General features: G+C 40.8%; 1 protein-coding gene across 3 annotated transcripts in view; it reads left to right on the top strand.

Moving 5' to 3' along the window:
* Positions 1 to 21,264, top strand: part of SGCD (sarcoglycan delta) — a 345,029-nt gene that overhangs the window by 255,292 nt on the left and 68,473 nt on the right. For all 3 annotated transcript variants that reach the window (XM_084295349.1, XM_084295350.1, XM_084295351.1), the window contains exon 4: positions 6,173 to 6,274. In XM_084295349.1, the coding sequence (XP_084151475.1) occupies positions 6,173 to 6,274 (102 nt within the window). The remainder of the gene's footprint in view (positions 1 to 6,172; positions 6,275 to 21,264) is intronic.

Here is a 21,264-nt window from a genome sequence, read left to right as displayed (position 1 = left end):
AAGCATAAATGTTTCCATAGCTGCTACAACTTTAACAGCAGCTTCTGGAGGTCATTTTCCTGTGGGTAACTCCCACAGCTGGTCTTTGCTAATTCAGCTCCATGTCTCCCTGTGACCGATTGCTGCAATGCCAGAATTTTATAAAGGTGTCTTCTCACAGACTGTCACGAGCTTCTGGAGGGAGCCTTATGTGAGCTAGCTGCTTGCTAGTCTTGCAATTTATAGCGTTGTTTTAGTGCATTAATTTGCAGCGAAGGTTTTAGCTGTGCTTCAGCTGTCTCTCCCTCCGTCCTGGGGGAGGATGCATCGACTGTCCCACGTTGATGCAGGGCACCTGGGTCACCTTCCTTCATCCACTGATGTCTCAGAGCATCTGTCCTGGGCTGTGCTCATCACCTTTCCATGAAATCACTGCCCGAAAGACACCTGACAGGGATGCCTGCGGTCCGTAAGGAGGCAGAACAGGAAGGTGAATCCCAGTTGTGGACGTGAGGCCTTGCAGTGCAATTCAGAGCATATCTGTACATACAGGGGTATAACCATAGCTGCTATGCAACACCGCATTGGTTTGTTTTTTTCTACTGTGCACACAAACCTGAGCCCATGGGTCTCAAAACAAGGCCTTATGACAGAGGAAGGAGCTGTCATGCTCTCCTTACTTTGGAGGTTATGTTGCTCTGGGCCATGCTGCACAACCAGCCTTAACTGTCCAGGCCTGAGGCTACTGAGGGGTGTTTGGTTTCCACAACCTCTTGGCTTCCACAGCTAGAGACCAGGGTCTTGATTAAGAGCACCAATTAAATAAAGAAAGTGAGGAGAAGGAGGGAGGGCAAATCCTATCAGAGCAAGTAGGTGTTTGAGGCTCTGAAGAACTAACAGTGATGTGTATCTCTGTAGATCTTCCTTAAATCTATGGAAACTAGAAACATTTAATATCTAGTCAGAGGTAGAAGAGCACAGAAATCATCCAGGTAAGAGAAATAAAAACAGGTCACTTGCATTTGCTGTTTTTTTTTCCTGAGTTTGGATGTATTGAGCTGTGTAATAAATTGCATATATCTGGAAGCGATGCAGAGCACAGCAATCAATAATACAAGCAATGATAATCAGGTGTTTCAGCCATCTGACATGAGCAGTCTCCAAAGATAATTCTCTCCCACAGGACATTACCAAACATAACTTCAGTTTATTCCCAGGAAAAGAAGCAAGTGCTTACCTGCCATGCAGAGGCAAATCTTGTCAACAGTTTTGCTCCAGAAAGCTGAAAATGGATGGAAGTGCAGGAAAAAGAACGAGGGGAGATGCTTTTTCACAAAGCAGCCCACAACGCTGACACATGTTGGGGCTGGTGGTGGCCAGAAGGCAGCTGCTGCTCACAGTGTTTGCCTTCACCAATGTCTCTAGAAAATCCTTAGGAAAAATAAAAATCAGGAAATGGCAAATTTGCCTTCTATGTTCAGAAATACCAGAGGAAGTGCAGAGCAGTGTGAGACTGAATTTATCGTTTGTAAAGAACAAAGCATCCTGGCATGAAGGGCCACAGTGAACACATGCTATCACCACTTTGTTTCTTAACTAGGTTAAGCTACGGCAAGAGCCCAGCCTCATTTAATAAAGCTACCCGTGGATGGCAGACACCACTGAAAACTTCCCCATGTGCATGTAGCTCAGATCAGTGCAGTTTATGCAACTCCCATGTATTTACCACACCAATTACGTGTCTCTGGTTACATGGGCTGCTTTTCCTTAATTTTTTATTTTCTTATTAACTTACTATTTTCTTATTTTTCTTGTATTCTTATTAACTGATTTTTCCTGCTACTACTCATATAGTTATAAACAAATAAGAAAGTAACCTACAGCTGTTAAAAAAAGAAAACAAAACAAAAAAAAGCTAGATTTTGCCCATGTATATGGCCACAGGGCTGACTACAAGGCAGCAAGGAGCCTCAGCATTCAGGTAGCATCAATACTGAGCTCTTCCTCTAACACCAGCACCATCAGTTGTAATTGGTTGTTAAACTGAACTCCTTCTCAAGCTAATAAAAATGAGAAAGTCTTCTGTCATTCAGCAACACCAAAATGACATTTATGTTATTCAGGATTTTACCATTGCTGTCCCATTTTAACACAGAGCAGTCAGTGATAGCACATAAATTTTTATGCCTGCCCATTACAAGGCATTGTATAAAAAGAGAGGTGGTTTAGACGATAAAGTTGATGTGAAAGTTCTCACCACGCTCTTTCTAAAAAGCTGAATAATTCAGAGCAGGTGGTAATGGAAAGTTTCTGACTCTGTGCCTCTTGTTTTCCAGAAGTTAGCCTGGATGCTCCCACAAAGCTGGTTTGTGCCTGCACAATAAAGTCATTCATTCTCTGTTGAGGAGTCTACTAATAAAAAGGGGAGAAACCGACATCGTCAGATGTCAGTGTACCAAATAATCAATACCACATTGTTTTTTGTTATTCACAAACAACATAATGGCAGATAAGGATATATACCAATTGCAGACACAGTGTTTAATAAAAAAAAAAAGTCATGATATCTGTCTCTCTGGCCAGCTTTCTGCTACATTTTATAGGTCAAGGTCCATGAAATTTCATAGCACGAGTGCTATATATATTCACTGTAGCAGAGTATGACATTTAGTTTCTATTAAACTATATACTTTAGGGAGGAGGAAGATGCTTTATCAAAAACAACATGCAAGGTAGTCTTTCACCCAAAGATTTCTTTCTAATGTTTCTGTATTTTGGTACCTTTATACAATTCTGCAAGCTGCAGATATTTTTTTTTTTCCTAATGGGAAATAATAAAGGAATACGATTTAATAATTATTTTACTGTAAGAGATCAGAATTTCTCATTCACTTTTAGTCTCAAATTACAATCTTTGCATGTTTTTTGCCTTACTCACCCAGAATGTCACTACAAAAAGCTGTCATCTTTATCACAAGAAACACGAGCAGTAGAGAGTTAATGATGGTAAGTGTCAGTACTAAGCATTGCATCCTGATCCCAAACCCCAGCAAAGTCAGGAGGTGGTGTCCGGTGAGTGGGGCTGGAGTGAGTATGTCAAAGGCTGAGAAGAATAACATGGGGAAGTGCCTTATTTTCTCCCACCCAATGGTTTTGAAACAGCATGTGTTGGCTTGTATGATATAAATCAAATGTGTTCTTGATATTCTAGTTGTAGAAGATTGTCCCATAGGCACAAGTCTTTTGGAATGTGTGGGACCTGCTAGATATGTGCTATTTGGCCCCTATGAGTATTTTTTGACCTGCTAGATGTGAGCTATATGGCTCCTACAAGTGTTTTTTACATGTAATAGTCCTGTGGGGGTACTTGGAAACAAAGGGTGAAGGAGAGAAAGGAAGAGAGAGACTCAAGAGAAAAGTGGAATGCCAGATATGCATCCATACTCAGGATAGACTGAAGCCATAAGCCACTGAAATTGCTCATTTGCCATAGCTTCAGTCATGACTTGACCAGTGCCTTTATAGGTCCGTGTTGCTGGTGGAGTATTGCCCCACGTCAGCTCAGGAGTGAACCCTGGAAATGGTCAGGATTGCAAATCCCCAGAGATGGTTGTTCTTGTAGCTTTGTGTTGCATACACCTGCCCATCTGACCTGCAACTTTTCTAATGAAACCAGGGAAGAAACTGCAATGTGAAAGCCCTTAGGGCTTACTGAAATATCTATTTTGGGAAATATTTTTATTTTTTTTTTTTAGCAGTGCAAAACATGTAAGGGTCTGCAGATAGCTGTAATAATTTCTGCTCACTCAAATCGCAAAGCATACCGCTATCAAAATTTAATCTTGGCTCTTTGGTGCATAATCATATTTCACTCATTTTCCTTCATACTTTTGCTTGAGATAAATGAACCCCCTTCTGTGCCACCACCAACCCAGAATTCATAAGCCAGTATTTTACACCTGGGAAGGGGAATGTAGCAACTGGCATTTTATGACCCATCTCTCATCCCCCTCCCTTCAGCAATCAATAGCATTTTCAGTATATGTCTCTATTTAAAGTTCACTTAGAGCTTTCAATTCAAAATGATATGACAGCGGTCAGTTCATCAGCCAGCACTCCTGAGCCTGCCTTTGTTCATGAGACATAACGTTGTGGCAAAAGCAATCTTTGCTTGGCAGGGTACACCCTGGGAGCGATACTTCTTGCAACAGGGGAACCTCTGGCAAGTGACCAGCGTCACTGCTGAGACGCGCTAGGGCTTTGATTTGAATCCCTCAAAATTCCCATCGTTTGGCAGTGGTTTATGTGAGCCTCTTTGGGTTAGTCGTTCACCTCTAATGGGATTGATTCCTCTTGCCAAACTAGAGGGGCACACACAGCATGAGGAGGAGGAGGTAGATGGGTTTTAGTTTTTGCAGCTGGATTAGGAAGCGTTCAAGATTCATGCACCAACCTCGGTGCTCTCTACAGCCTCCTGAGGGGAAGGCGACAGTCTCTTCTCCTTGGGAACCAAGGACAGGATGTACAGGAACAGCACAAAGCTGCACCGGGGGAGACTTACACTGAGCGTTAGGAAAAACTCCTTCACCCTGAGAGTAGTCAAAGGCTGGAACAGGCTTCCTAGCAAGGTGTTTGGTGCCCCATGACTCACAGCATTATCGTGGCATTTGGATTATGCCCTTAATAACATGCTTTAACTTTTGGTTAGCCCTGGCGGTTGGCCTTCTGATCCTTGTAGGTTCCTTCCAACTGAGTCGTTCTGTTCTGCTCCTTACATTAGATTTGGTTTTGATTATATTTGTTTTTGCAATTCCCCCCACACATCATGTTTCTTAAACACACACGTACCCCTTTCTAAACAATTATAGCCTAAACGAATCTAAGTCCCACATCTTATTAAAAGTTGTGACTTTCTCTCACAAGCTAAAGGTGAAATATTTTTAGTTTGGCACGATTCTGCTCTCTGCTAATGTATCCATATACCTGTCTTATTGCATAAAAACTGTAAGAAAAACTCATACGCAATTTTGACATACATTTTGCTTGCTATTATGGTATGTCAGATGTTTCATTACATCCTGGACGTACATAACTAAACAATTTCTAAAGAAAATGGACTATTTACAGTCATCTGCTGGAGGCCTGCAGCCAATGCTTCGTGTCATTTGTCAAGATTTCTCCCATTGAAGCACAGGGAGCAGTGGGGACTGGGGGAGCTTGGCACTGTGCAGAGCTGGGGAGAGTGTTGATAGCTCCTCAAATGAGGAGAGAAGAGAGATGCATGTTACAGCAGTCACTTAATGCCTGATCTCTGGAACTTCACAATGGTTATTCGAAAGGCAGGAGACCCAAATATTTGGATACAGAGGTTCGGATTGCTGGGATGCATTCAGGCTGTGCAAAAAGCAGAGGAAAGGCTAAAATCCTGAGCCGATCATCTCAGGAAAGAAAAGTCAGAATTTAGCCCAGGACAAGAGAGCAATCCATTAGAAAGATATTCCTGTTGTGTAGTTACTTTTCCCAGAACACGTATTTGCAGAAATGTATATTTTGATCGAGCTGTGTAGTGTCTTTACAGCATCGAAAGCACAAGAAAACCTGTGAGACTTAAAACTAATCAACAGTTTTCCGCATCTTTTTGTCATAAGCCCTAAGGACTTCACACCAAAGAGTCTGTGTTTTGCAGAGATTTCCCCAAACACTGGGGGTCAGGTTCTATACCACATTTTATTGCAGTACTCTTACATAGCCCAAACTTACTTTGTCGGTTCAGTGGAATTAATCACACATTCTCCATATGGAGTTCAGTAAAATTAATCACATATTCTTTGTATGGATTTGTCGTGAATGAGAAGGTATATTAATATACGGGCACACGGTTAATATTCCAGTGAATAGTTTCCTGTTAATGCAGAGCATCACTGCATCTCTTTGAGTAGAGATGACTAGCTTAAACATCTTTCATCTGGGTAAATGGTTTACTGGGGGGCATTGCAGATTGCTCTGAATGGATTTTTTTTTTTTTTTCACAGAAATAGAGCTAAAAGGATAACACAAGTAATTGCATTCTCTAGTGCCTCCCAGTGCTTTACATGTTCTCCTCTGCAGGAAAAAGAAATCTTTCATTTATTGTCAGCCTGATGAATTTAGTAATTGTAACTAATGGGGTTGTTTCTTTTTGTATGTGTTTTAGGATGGAATGGGCAACCTGAGAATCACGGATAAGGGTCTAAAGCTGGAAGGAGATTCAGAATTCTTGAAACCTCTCTACGCCAAAGAAATCCGGTCAAGACCAGTAAGTTGTCGGGAAAGAAATGATCACGTTTCTGTAGTCCTAACTGTAAGAAACCTTGAAGTGGCAGTGTGACATGGTTACCGGATAAATTACTTTGGCCGTTCTATACAAATGTAATCTGGGGAGAGAGACAGTGGGTGTCCCTTGGGTACTTCATCAAGATACAATATCATCTGGGCAGTTGTAAGGTTGATATATGTGGGTTTAGTTTGTGTAAGTCACAGTTAACATTCTCCCAGGACCACTGAGATTTCACATTGTCTTTTGGTCTCCCTTTAAGATAAATCATAAGCAGTACTCGACTGAAAGACCTAATATTTCTGAGGTACAGTGGTAGCAGGCAGTTGTGAAATCCAGATTGTGTTTAAAGTTAGTCCTTTTCTGCAAAGGGCTGATGCTTTGGCAGAAGGGCCTGATCTGTTAGCTGTCACAATAAACCCATACTATGTACTCAGTCCTATTTCATGTTGTATCTTAAAATTATGTGCAGTTAAAATTCAACGCTGCTCAGTGAGACTGCTTGACAAAAGTGGCAAGGATGTTAACAACTGAAAATGAGAAAGAACCCAAGTGTGATTGAAATAGCATTTTTGTGGTAGCGTTTCATTGACCGTCAGTGCCTTTTGTTCTTTCTAATGCAATCCCGTTTGTCCTGAGTAGCTGTAGCATAACTGAAAAGATTACATATGGTTTCCAGAATCCTCCTAAGAAAATGTCATCTATCTTGTTTCCTGATCTGAAGTGTTAATTTGAGTCAGATAGCAACCTTCCATTTTGATAACAATGGCAGGTAGCTAATTAAATAGTTAACGTCCTTTTATCCAGCATTTCAGTGGTCTTGTAGAAATTGGAACTTGTAGAATAATCAACATAACATCCAATACAATATCCTATTTAATTATTGAAGGTTGTAACCTCTCCAAGATGGCTAGGAATTGATTTTAACAAACATTATCATTTTAGGAAGAAAAGTTAATGAGAAAACGTTCATATCTATAAATGTTTTCATCTCCGAATTAAAAGAGAACTATAAAACCTTACGTGTCATACACTTTTTAATGTAAAGTGTGTGGAAAAGGTGCAGCACTCAATTTGATAAATAGACTGAAGAATTGCCATTTACATTTATTTTTCTTCAGTTAGATGGCTAAAAATAATATTTGATTACTGAGAGAACTAAGAACCCCTTCTTGCTACTGGGAATTTACTGTTTACATACCATTGTGCTGATTTACATTTTAATAAGGTGGGGGGACAAAAGGTGTCTCCTTCTTGAAGTTATAAAACTACTTTCCTCACCATTGATAGTTTAATGAATGCAAGGAAAAACAAATATAAGTTAAGGGCTCCATGTGCTCCTTGCTTTATCCATCCTCCAGGATTAGACTTATTTTTGCTGTTGCCCCAATAAGGGTCTAGTTGCAAGCCAGAAAATGCTGATCTACATCCTAGTGAGTCAAAGGCTCTCTGCTGACTTCAGTAGATGAATCCTGGATGCTATATTAACTATTTAGTTGCATAAACCATATGTGTAGTTTCTCTGACTTCTTAGTGAAGTTAAACTGGAATAGCCTGTGCTGGCTTTCAGGTTGCTCACAACAATTCTGGAATTATTAATGGACTGAGAGCAACAGGGACCATCCTATTGATTTCAGTCAAATTATGCTTCCTTGTGCCGTGTGTGAATTTGGCCTGTAGTACATAAATCAAAGGATTGCATTCAAAGGATGATACTTAAAGTCTATTTAAAAATATTATTAAATAACCAAAGCTATATTTGTTTAAAGCACAGTAGTATGACCCAGAATTCTCTTGGAGGGAAGCATAGAAGGAGCTCCTGATCTTGATGAGTATTGCTAAAATAAAGTGCCAAACTCAGCACTCACTAGTGCTGATGAATATCCAGACCAATACCATAGTAATCTTCTCTGGGTTTTCAGAAATGCATAATACGGCTTTAAATGTGCACAGTGTAACAGAAACAATATGACAAATCACAGTAAAGAATATCCAAGAAATAAGCTGGCATATAGTATTTTCCTTATGCTTAATTAAACAAAATAAGAGTTGTGTGCAGCAATAGATAATGGTTTTATTTAAAGCTCAAAAGTCTTTCAAACACTGGTTATTTACAGTAGATTTTCAGGGGAAAAAGAATTGCAATGTTGGTATTGTTCTATGTTCTAGATGAAGGGGCTCGGTGAGCTCCATGGCATTGGTGGAAATGGCGGGGGAAGAATCATGTTTTGCCATTCCATAACCTCCACGGATTGGATTTTCTAATGAACTCTAATAATTGGTGCAAGCCTGAATTCGTCACTGGTCCCTCTTCTTTGCTATCTCTTTAAGTCTCAGGAAAGTGGTAATTAATATACATGCAGACTTGCTTTTTTTTTTTTTTTTTTTTTTTTTTCAGGTTTAAAGATAGTTTTCGGATTTCCACTTCAAATGGTTCTCTTTTTCAAACTAATTCGGCAGGAAGGGAAGACCAAAGCATAGACAGGAGCAAAAGCCCCTCAGGTGTCATCCTAAGAGACTGTAGCTGTGCTGGAACCTCTGAGTTTCTGTGATTTGTGCCTTAAAGAGCTGTAGCAGGTACCACCCCCTTTATCACCTTCTGCAGTGAGTGGTTGCTTTCAGCTGCTCTCCTTTTGGAAGGACAACTCATTGCAACTGAAATTACATCTGGGAAGAACAAATTTGTGGTACTGTGGCATGCAATTTATGATACCAATAAAGGTATCTTTTTGGCCTTCTCTTAGAAAATATCAGCAGAAGGATTGTGCCAAAGTGTTTTGGTCCTATGCTGGAGATGTGGGCTTTAAAATCCCAGGCTTGAACTGGCTGCTAAAAGCTACTTCCAGCCAGTTTCCTTCTACATCACTGCTGCCTCCTGTCAGCAATGACCTGCCAGGCCCATTCACCTTTTCCCTCACCCATTCAAGAATGACACCCCCAAATACCTCTCTCTTAGGAAACAAAAGGAACAGAGGCTCTTTGTTATTTTGAGTCCTGGCTCAGTAATACATGGTTTGTAGTGCCTCCTGGATTAGGATCCTAATTGTAAACATGAGAGCTTGCAAATAAATATAGCCTTGTTATCACACAAGCCTGAAGTTTATCTGGAGAGTAATGAATAGTAACTGGTGGTAGCAGTATTTGCACCCTTGTAGTCTTGTTTTAAAGAAACAAGATAGATGCATTCACTTTTCCAGGAGTGATCAGAGCATCTTAAACTCCCAGTTGAACATATTGCACAGTAAACAGTATTTTCCATGCCACTTGCATGGAACATGAGCATCTTGCTGCCTTTAATTAGGAAGTTAACTGGACCATGAAGTATTGCCTGTGTAAATAAAAGTGATTTGTACTTAGTCAAGAAGGTGCATTAGGAATCCTCACGTTTCTTTACTTGCACATAAATTATGGAGATTATTAAAAATTGGAAGGGTCATCTATAAACCCATCTGTAGCTCAGCTGCACTGTCACTCTCAAAATGTAGATGTCTTTCTAACTGTTGTAATTTATTGTGGACTATCGTATGAACCATCTGCTCACTTATAAATCAAACAAACTTTGACTGAAAGTTGCACGTACCAGCACAAATTGTTAATTTTATGTGCTGGAAAGCAACAGCAACAGTTTTGTGGTCTGCAGTCTTCACTGTTTAATTTGAATTGAAATTTTAAAATGGAAATTTTCCTGCTTCTGTCAACAAGAACTGCTAACTAGTAGGTTCCTTGAAACTTACTATAAGCAGGTTTAGCTTTCTTTGGTGCAATCGTGTTGCTTTGAAGCTTGCCACTTCCAGGACTGTAAGTAACTTAAAAGGGGCAAGGCAGCAGGCTAAGTGTATTTTCCATTCCAATAACAATAGACATATGCTGAGGTTATGAAGGAAAATCAAGTGAATTACTTCTCTCAGGAACTGTGTGACAACCAATGAGATGATAATCTCAGCTTTAGGAAACAGAGAAAGATGTTGCTTTGACAGGATTAGGATGTTTTTGCCCTCTCAGTGTTCATTTCAAGTGCAAAAATGGAAGAAAGAAATCTCAGTTTGCACATGTTTACACCCAGGCTTAAATTTTCTTAGCCTGTATCCTGATCATGAGAGTGACATGATCACCCTCAAGCATTGATTTGTCTGATCAAGATCTGAAGTATAAAGCTTGACTGGGGTCCTGCCCTTACTGTATTTTTCCTGTTTCATGTTGAAGTTCTGCTTCCTGTTATTTCAATCAATTGGGGGAAAAAAAAAAAAAAAAAAAAAAAAAAAAAAAAAGCAGAATCCCATACATTAAAGAATAAAAAATAATGGGGCAAAGTGAAGTGTCTTTTTTTTTTCTGTAATGTGAGAGGTCTCAGTCCTGCTCACTGTGGGAAGCACCTTGAGCACAGCACCTTGGGACCAGGCAATGAGAGTGCCACTGAGAACCACATGCTTTGAGTTGAAGCAAACCCTGTCCCATTTAAAGCTAAATAAAATATCTAGTAACTGCCATGGAAAAAGGTCTGGGCCTCTCGTAGCACTTGGCTGTGATTCTGCAAGGGCATCTCTTTGGCCTACAGAATTCACAGTTGTGAATTAGGGCTGATAACTGCTATTCCCTTTACTGGTGTTTAGTAAGTTCTCATCAGCATAAAAGCTAGACTAGTGAGTGCATAAAATATGCTTGTCTGCACTTTTCATTTTTCCCAGCCAGTATTTGAATGATAGAAATTTTGAAGGAAACTTTTAAGACTAATAAATAATTATTTTGCCAATGTACTTGTCTCACTATGTTCAGATCTGGAAGAAGAGTGGCGTAGTTGCAAAGCACAGAAGCAATTCTGTAATGCAGGTATTCTTTTGTATTATTTACTCTGCAGGTCTACCTGCCCAAAGCTAAAAATACTTACTGAAAAACAATAAACCATGTATTTGGATTGCAAAATGACATTTGCCCTCCGTGGGGGCATACCTGCCTCACAGCCATAAATACATATTTATAAACAGTATAACATACTAATTGGGATTAAAAAGCAACATTTACCCATGAGGTAAGGCAATGCAAATGTCAAGATAATTGCAACTTTGCGAGATGTTCAAACTGTGTGGTAGAAATCTAGCTTTCAGCAAAGGCTCAGATAGATAAAATGAAAGAAGGCTGCTTTTCTGAGGAAGGGGATGGAATAATGCTTTTTTTTCCCCCCTTGTCAGAGTTTACAGAGCAATAAAAGGATATTGAATTAGTTCCTGATGATTTGGTCCAGCGGAGTGCTTAAGGATTTCAGCATGCTCGCTGAAACCATGGCAGGGTGGAAATGAAGTTTGTCTCACCGTGCTGCTGTCACTTAGCAGTCCCTGCGCACTCCCACCACCTCTTTGGCATTACTCCTGTCAGCGTTTAGCTATTCCCTCAGTGACCAGTTCTTCAGAGAAGGGAAGAGTCTTCTCTTATGCACATTATCATGTGAATGAGCCTGGCAGCTCACAGAGGTGTTGGTCCCCCAGCATTTGCCTCTGGTGCAGTTCAGCTGCCGTTGTGACTTCAGGGACGAAAGCGCTGTCTCAGGTAGGCAAAACTCACGCTATCCAAGGTCAACTTCTGAAGCATGATACTTCCTTTAATTATATGTTCAAAACTTTCTGCTTCTCTGAGTTGATTTTTGGCAGCAGATCTTAAAACAGTATTTAAAAGCCCTAGATGTATTTATTTATTTGTTTGTTAAGTACAATTTTGCTAGTGATGGCACAGCCAATGAAAGGAAGTGTCTGCAGCCCTGCCTGGCCACCTCATGTTCTCCCTGTAGAGTTTGTTAAGCATCCGCTGTGGCACCCCTCCAAACACCTTGTCATTAGAATGTGTGCCAGCATGGGTTTGGTATAAAAGTCTCTCTCTGTTTGGTCAGTCTAAGTCTTTCTTGCCCATTAGCTATGAACAGAGAGAAGGGAGCGTATTTAGGGGCAAAACAGTAAAAATGAACAGAAGCAGATGAGCAATTTGATAAGAGCATCATTTTGGTAGAAGCACCCTCCCTTGATGCACAGGTACCCTCGCCATCCAAAGTGCATTCAAGTCTCTGTATGGCAGTAGGCTGTAAGCATCCACTAGGATTGATAAAACTGATATGCTCTCCTCTTAATAAATTTAATTCTCAAGCAATAAAATCCAGAGATCCTACTTCAGACTGAACTTTGGTTTTCCTGGAGCCCTGGGGGCAGTTAGTGGCTCTGCAGTGTTTCCAGTGTGCTGAAAAGGTGGAAGTTTAAACAAATTTTACAGCAGCTGTGAAAACATTCCCCTCTAGCTTCATAGTAATATTGGCCAGAAGTTTCCTAACTTTGAATTTTGAAGGAAATTTTGTAGGATAGCTGAAGGGGTACTTCCAATCACACCAGAATTAAATCTTGCTTTGCGTATTCCCTGTGGTTTGTCTAATGAGCTGGTGTTATGTGCTGCACACTGAGAGCACTACAGGGAGCTGAAGTATCTCACCAGCTGCAAAATGCGTTTGAGTAGCCCAAAAAAGAGAGAGAGAGAAACCTCTGAAGTGAAGAAACTTTTTGGAATGACTCTACAACTTATATTTCAAAGCAAAAATCTCGTGGAGGCTGCCCATGGCATTTTGAAAAGGATTCCATTAAATGTTGCTAACATGTCATAAGCTCTTTTAAATGGAAGGGTAATGGCTCATAACATTTGTAAGCATTTTAATTTCATGCAATATGAGCAGCGTAATCAACACCTATTAAAGTCAATCAGCTGTGCCAAGTGGGCTACCTACCTCAGCTTTTGTCTATATTTTTCATCATGGGCACACCTCTAAACTAGCTCTGGGAACAGTACATTTGTACTTTCTTACCCTAGAGATCTTGTGTCCAGAAAACCCAGTATGGTCCTTGCAGAAGTATCTGAACCCATAAGCTGAATAAGCACTTCTGGTCGGTGGTTTTTGTCTTCTAGTTTGGAAGTTTGGGCCATAGATTTTATGCAGGCTAGTTACAGCCCCAAAGCCGAACAAGAAGGAGAGGGAGAATTTCCCAAATGATCTCTGTTTTGTTGACTTTTTCTCTTTGACAGGTAAAATTTCTCTGCTTGAGCTGCTCGTGTGAAGAGAGGGGAGCTGTTCAGATCATGTTTGTTTTGCTGCTCTGATCTGATTCCCTTCTCTTCATTTTCAACATTTGCAGCTGGACTCTGCGGTCATAAAAACAAGCGATGTGCACCACAGCTCAAAGCGAGCTGCTGCACTAAGGCTGGGTGCTCTGTGGTCTCTAAACTTTTGCATTGCATTTTTACCATGATCCCCGGAATTGCTTGCATTTCAGCTGTGAAGAGGACGACAGCAGGGCTGAGTTGTGTGGTAGGGCTTTATTTCCACAGAAATGTTGCAAATCAGCTGATGTGTTTTTAGCTGAGTTGTGAGCCTTAAGACTGGAGTAAAAGCACTAGAACCTAAAAGGGAATAAACATTAGATTTATTTTATTCCCCCAAAAGGAAAAAGAAAATACATAGAGTTACTGATTTTAAAGTTGAAAGAAAAAATGGCTGAGCTGAATGAATTTGGCAGGCAGTTTCTTGTAGTCCTAGAACATGCACAACAGTTCTAGTGTCTGTTAGTTCAGCTTAGGTTTGGCATCTCAAACTATCTATATGAATTAACTTGCATGCTACCTATATGAATTAACTGCAAAGCTGCTCTGAATCTCCCTTTTCTTAATTAGCCATTTATTGTGGCCTGTCAGTGTTCCTGTAGGCGCGTAAACCTCTAGGTACTGTACTTCATCCTTAGTTTTCTACGTTTACTCTTATGCTTAAAAAGGGGGGGATGGGGGAGGGTGGGAAGCATGAGGGGTTTACTGGGAGTTTTATGAGTGTGGGATGCATCAGTCTCATCTACCAATGATGCTTACTTGGCTGTTGCTTACTTTTATTGTCAGACAAGCATTACTGTTAAAAGAGAAGCAATGTTTCTCTTGTTGACTACAGCTGACCTGAACCAATGCTTGGGATTGAACGCTTTTGTGGGTCATCTTGAATTTTCAGTCAGAAACTCGATCCAACTTTCGTCTTAACAAGCTGTAGACTCAGAAAGAAGTAAGCCTTACAAAGCACCTGAAACTGCTTGGGGAAAAACGTGCGGTTGTGTACGGCTGCATTTCTCTCTCTCAAGGGCAAAGGCCTTGAGTATAAGGATTTACTATGTCTAGACAGCTCTGCTGACAATCAGGATCCTGGCTGCTTTGGAAATGCTGAAGTATATAAACAACTTCTTAATACTAAAAATCAAAAAGGAGTAAAACTTCGTACAGTGCGGATAGAGACAAAAGGACTGAGGAAGCGCTAAAAGACAAATAGTGAGAGCCAATTATAAAGAAACAGAATGTTTTTTTTCTGATGTTTCCAGGAAGTCTCAATAGCAGAGCTTCATGTCCTCTTACCACAGGACAGCAAACACTTCTGCAACTCTTCTGCTGATCAAAACTATTTCAGAAGCAAAGTTATGTATTTTTTAAGGCAAGTGTTACTTGACAAGATGAGCTGTGCTGTCATTAGTAAGTGCAGGCACACACCACTGGTTTTACAGACAGTTCAGTTTAGCTGCTCTTTGATTTGCAACAGGAAAGGAAAATCAGACCTTCCAGGTTTCATTTACAAGCTGCTTTGCCAGTAATAAGAATTTCTCTGATTGTTCTGCTTCTAAATGACAGATGTTAGATTTGGAGAAAGAAGAACACAGGGTGAAAACAAGAACAACTCTGAATTTGCTCCTATTTTTTTAGGGCAAATTGGTTGAGACTCTTGGGAAAACTGACTTGCTTCTTTTGAAAGTAAAAGTGAGATTTCTTTGGCTGTTAACAACTCCCTGGCTGGAACATCTCTATTTTTGATCTCTATTTGTCTGAGGCTGTGCCTGGCTGTCTGCTCCCATGTGCACCAGTGTCTTTCAGGAAGGGATGGTCCCATGCCAGCGTTAGTGGCACAGTGTTGGAATGCAGGATGCTGCTGTACATGTGTGATAAAAATGGCTGTAAGTCTAGTCTAAGAGACGGGCATTCTGATGCGAATCATTGACTTAGTCTTCAGTCCAACCAGATGTTTAATTACGTGCATAATTAACAGATATAAGTTACTTCACTGATGCCAGTAAGGCTATTCACATGCATAAAGCTAACCATACGTTGTGTTCTTTCCTGGATTGTACCCTGTAATTCCTACGTACGCTGCATGTAAGTGGCAGTGTGAAGCCACTGGCAGGAGTCCTTCATGTTGATCTCCATGCAGACACAAAGACAGGCCTTTCCAAAAGGTTTTATGGTGTCAATAAGTAGACCGAGAGTGGGGATCATGGTGGGCCAAGTGGCTTGTTCATTTGCTCCTACAGGAGCTGAGGAGTTGTGTGAGGAGTCCTGTAGCCATCTGCATGTTCATTTTAATAGATCACATGCCCCAAGTATAAAAGAGTGTGGTGATAGAGCTGACAGATATTTTCAAATAAAACTTGACATGGTTAAAAAAAAAAAAAAAATCCTTCTGAATGATGGAAAGCAGTTTCCAAGATGATGCCCTTTCTTCTTCTTTTTTTTTTTTTTTTTTCCTAGCTTAGTTTTAAAAGGTGGAATAACTTCTTGTGGCAGGTCGCACAAAGCACTAACAGGTAGTTTGTTCCTCATTTCTCTCTGAAGGGGAATAACCTATGGAACAGAAAGAAAATTCGAGATGTTTCAGCTCACAGTATTTCTTCCTTGTTTGTCCATGAGGACACAATCCTTGTTTGCCATCCTTACGTGGAATTGCAGGATATTCCTCTCTTTCAAACCTTGAGTTTTCCCTGGGCAGGAGCAGAGCAAAAGTGTTTGTGGCTTTTGCCTTCCCACCACTAACTTTCCCTAGGTAGCATCAGCTGAACTGCATCGCTGTCATGCAACTTCCCCCAGAAACACCCCTTCTAAGGATGTCTGTAAGCAAAAGGGGTTAGTGGAGTGCTTGAAATGCATTCCTGGATCTTGGGAGCCCTTAATTCAGTTCCCTTATAAATTGATTACTCTGTGGCATCAGTCATGGTGTCTCTAAATTCAGCTTCCCTTCTTCAGGGTGGAATTACAGCCCTTTCCTGTCTTTCTGGGATGCGATGAAAGACTGGAGAGGCTACAGGAGTGGAGGCAGGCGAGGGCAGGAGATGTGATGTAGGAGTTACAGATAGGATGAAGAACCACAGAGAGCTTTGGGTAATGCATCTTTGCATTTCTTTCCCTACTGTAACTATGAGAACAGGTGAAGAGTGTGCTAACAAGGAGAGCTAGGCAATTCTGGAAGGGAGCGAATGAAACATTGCAGCTTTCCCTTTTGAAATGCTGACTATCGTATGGCATGCTGGCACAGAAACTACAGTCATTGAAGGACATCTTCCTTTGGAAAGTTCTTCATTATGGTCTAGAAGGAAAGGTTTTGTTTAAGGTTTATTCTGAATGATTCGATGCTAAAATTGTAAATCTCTGTTATGAAAATGAAGAGTAAATGCACACCAAGACTTGCATAAGGTCTTAGTCAATACCAGACACTGCCGTATTCTTAATTTGTAGTTTGAAACTGTGCAAAGAAAGTGGCTATTATGATACAGGCTTTTTTCTTTTTCTTTCCAAGCTAAAGCTAGATATTGCTCTTCTAGTTCTTTTTCTCCTTGAGCAAAGCAATATACCATTCCGTTGTCTCTCTCTTTATTTAGACAAAAAATGGATTTGTCATGGGGCATTTAATGAATAAAAGTGGTTAATATCTGAGTTCTGTTTCTCTGCTAAGAAGCCAAGAGCAGCTGCAAAAAAGTGCCCGTGGCACCATGAATGGGTGGTGACTGATTTAGAGAGAAACATGCTGTTCATTGAATCATCCGTATCACTCTTCACGGTGCCTGGAAAGTCGTCTTTTCCAAGTACTGTTACAAGCTGAGCCTTCCTCTTGGATGAGATCTGACAGGACTGCAGCCCAAGGCAGTATAGCTGAAGAGTAAGATGTGTTTTTTCCAATGAGAAGCTTTGTAAGACATCAATATTTAAAAGCAGAGAAATAAATAAAGTTACAGACGATCGGGTTGATTGAAGGGAGAAGAGAGGTCATTTGTTTGACAGAACAAGCGTACCTCTGTGGTGAGGTTTGCAGTTCTTTAGCCGAAAGCTGCCGTCTTTCATTTGATGAGGTTGGTCTCGAAGAGTGTGAACAGCTCATTGTTTTTCTTAAAATCATTATTTTTCTAGGCATATTTTGCAGGTTAGAAGTACAAAGTGGATGTAGCTGTTCATCACCTTAGAGCAATTGATATCTACCTTTAAGCAGATTCACTGATGTGAATTCACCTCTGTGTACAACGCACTGGGAATGGCCAAATAATCCATAACCCAAATGCACACTAATTGCTGTAAAAGTTCGAGGAAGTGATCAACCTGAGCTGGTTTAGTGCGTTGGTTTCCAGAGAGCTGTGGCTGTAATTCAGTGGGTCAATGGGGTGAACCTGAACACGTTTCCTCTGATGCTTCCTATGGCATGGTGTTCAAAGCCGATCCCCTCCATGTTTTTACAGAACATCCTTCATTATTTAAATAAAATAAAGGCCATGCAGGACAATGGCGTGTATGTTGTCAATGCTGTTGGCTTGAGGAGTACCTTTTAATTCATGTTTACTGTTGCTTCAAGCCAAACTACTGTATCTATATTGCTTCTACATCCTTGAAATCCCCAGCTACTACTGTAAACTGACATTCGCTATATATGTTTCTTAAGATCCCAGCTGTTATTTATAAATGATGAACCTTGATGCTGTACACAGTTGGGAGAGCAGCAGGCTTTCTGTTTCTCTCTGCAACATTATCTATTATGCAACAATCTGGAAAATGTAGCTTAGCTCTAGTAGGGGAAAGAGGAGCATGCAGGCAGGACCCTTCCTGCGCCCAGTCCTGGTGGGAACCATGGATCAGATGGATGTCCACTGATCAGTTCTGCTCCTCCAGAGTTTTGAAATAACTTCAGGAATAAAAACATCAGGAGGCACATGTCCTCTGTTTAAAAGTGGTGACAACCAGACAGGCTCAGCCATCCTGTGGATTGCCCAAAGAGTAATCCTGGGTCCTTGGCTTTTATATGTCTCCCTGTGCTCTGTTTTACCTTCACACATCCTCATCTCTCTGGCTGCTTTTGCCATTACTCACCATTTCCCCAAACAACATTCCTGTCTTCTTCCAGGCATGGAAAAAGCATCTGCTGCTCTTTCTGTGAGCCTGACAGCTATTGAAATAACACTCCCTGGGCCCCCAGTGGTGTGTTGGTTAGGGATGTATTCTTGCTCATTGGCAATGCCCTGCATTTCTCTGCTCTCTTAGCCCTGAAGTAGATACCTGGGAGTGTCTATTGAATGGCAGCTGCAGGACGCAGTCAAATCTCAGCACAGAGCACCCTATTACTGCTCGTGCAATTGTCCCACTGGTCAGATGTTTGCTGTCATGTTATCTCTGTAGGTGCATGTGTTCTGGGTAGCAATGTCCAGCAGGATTTAGCATCTTTCCTCCAAATCAATTCAATTTCATGGTCACATGCGTAGCTGCATCTGTCGTTTTATCTCTTCAAGTGTAGCACTGTCTCGCCTGTTCAACATTCTGCCTCTCCTGGGGTGTGGGTTCTTCCTCTCCAAGACGGTTCCTGTCTTACACTAACTCACACGTGGACTGTTATGACACTGCAGGTCAGGATTTGGCACTCTGTGTTCGTTCCTGTGGGGAAGGTTCTGTATAGTCGTGTAGACTGACAGAACATCCTTCTTATCGATCATTTCAGCAGAAGAAACAAAGTTGTTAGGTAAAAGGAATAAAAACCAATCTGTGCAATTGTCTATGTGACCCAATAACCCTGTGTCATAATTAAAACAGATGAAATTACTTTTGTATCAGAGGCACAGATATGGGTCCAGCCTTTCTTTATGTCCCATTTTCCCAAATATGCCCCTACAGAGTTAACTCAGCATATTTCTACAATAAATATTCCCACAACAAGGCCAAAATATGTTTTTCATCAATCATTTTATAGCTGCTTCAAACCTGTCACGCCAGTGTGTGTGCTTGCAGCAGCTTCAGTGGAAAAATAAGGAGAAAAAAAATGACAAACCACAAATAAGAATTTGAATATAAAAGCAAGAATTTGAATAGAAAACCTGAATATAAAACATTTTCTATCACCAAGAATGGTCAGATGATCTTTCTTTGTGTCTTGTAAAGTGGCAAGTCTCCAATGAATAAGTAATTGTAGTTCCAGGAATCGAGATTATTGCTCCCATGAAGCTATTGAAAAGGAAAGCACGCTGAGCCCTTCAAACACGTTTCCTGATGCACAAATGTTTGCCTGTGGCTCATGGCAAACCTGAAGGACAGGTCTCATAATGAAGAGCCTTATAATTGTAACAGATGCCTAGAAACAGAAATGCTTGGATTGCAGGAACATGTCCGGGCTGAACCTTGTCACTTCACAGGCCAGATGCATTGGAGAGAACTCCGGTGGGTAATCACAGAAGTGAGGATGGCCTTCTGCGTCCTGCCTTCCAGCCGTAACCGTGCTGTAATATAGTTGCTTTTGCAGTGTAATTGCTTTCTCTGCAGGGCTTCTTCCTATTGATTCTGCTTGTGTGGATTTAAATTGTTTGCAGGTTGGAACTAGACTCAAGTTGGTCTGCATCTCTGCTTTTCTGTGCAAGGCAGCACACGTGACACTTCTATCTAAGAGACTTTAATGATGTCTAGATAGCATCACTCCCTGGCCTGCACGCATGTATTTGATTTGAGGAGAAAGGCTGGATCAGATAAGTTCAGAACATCAATAAATGCGTGTATTTTGTTTGGTGACACTTGTTCAATTTGAATCTTTTTCCCAGGAAGCAGCTTGTGTTGTGTCATTTTTTCAGCATGCTGTGTAAATGCTCTGCATCTGCAACTGTCGAGGATGGTGCCATCCCATAGCAATGCCATCTGCTCGTTCACAAAGTGCTTTTTGCGTAGATAAAAAATGTGAGGTGTTACTCATAATTAGGCAAATAGCATGCTGTGATCTGTGATTGATTTGATTTGTGTTGCTGGCTACCTCACATATGTCTATGTGTCCATAAGTATTGTCTACATATCAGCATATGGACGCAGACATGAATTCTTTTTCTCAATCCAGACAGATGGAAATGTTTTCCGTTCTTCTTATTAGCAGCAGCTGAATTTCAGTAACACCAGGGGCCTCAGCTAGGATCTTGCCTGTGTTTCCTGCTGTATGTGCATACATAAGTTGGCGTGGCCATCTATAATGTCATACCAGAAGTAAGTGATCCATGACCTGCTGTGAAGGAAAGTTAGGGTTTCAAAGCCATGTTCAGGGATAGCCACATTATTAGCGATCCTGGAGAAAAATATCTAGATATATAACTTGGAACTATACAGTGTAGTAACAAAGTGCCTAAAAGGTGGTGTGAGCATTGCAGAACCCAAGTATCTCAGGTGAATCAGACTTCTAGAAAATATTACTGTTCCTTTCTTAGTAGTAAGAATATGTACTCTTAAATGTCTACATATTCAACTCACTGACTGACAGACATCCTGATTATTTCTGGTTATACTATCGTCCAGGTAACGCTGATAGTAAGAGAAAGTAAGTCAGAAATTACTGGTTCCGTATAATTTTAATATTGTCTTCAAATGCCTTTTATAGATAGTGAGGTGTGATTTACCAGTAGTTTTAAAAGATGTTTAAGGCAGGCAGTAGGCATACCAGAAAGGCCATAAAAATGAAAACACATGAACAGAGATCTGCACACTTGTCTGGAGTAAAAGTTACGAGCGTTGTAGTAGCTATATAGCTGGATGATTTAGAATATTTTAAACCTCAGCAGAGCTCTCTTCATTTCTCACTCTCTCTCTTCTATGGTCCTGTGCATACCTACAGCGTATTCACTTCAGAAAGAGATCTGTTGCCACTGGAGTCT

This window comes from Netta rufina (genome assembly GCF_964035555.1).
Source record: "Netta rufina genome assembly, chromosome: 14".
NCBI classification, from domain to species: Eukaryota; Metazoa; Chordata; class Aves; order Anseriformes; family Anatidae; genus Netta; species Netta rufina.
Note: the sequence above shows the minus strand (reverse complement) of the source record. Positions and strands in the feature narration are given on the sequence as shown.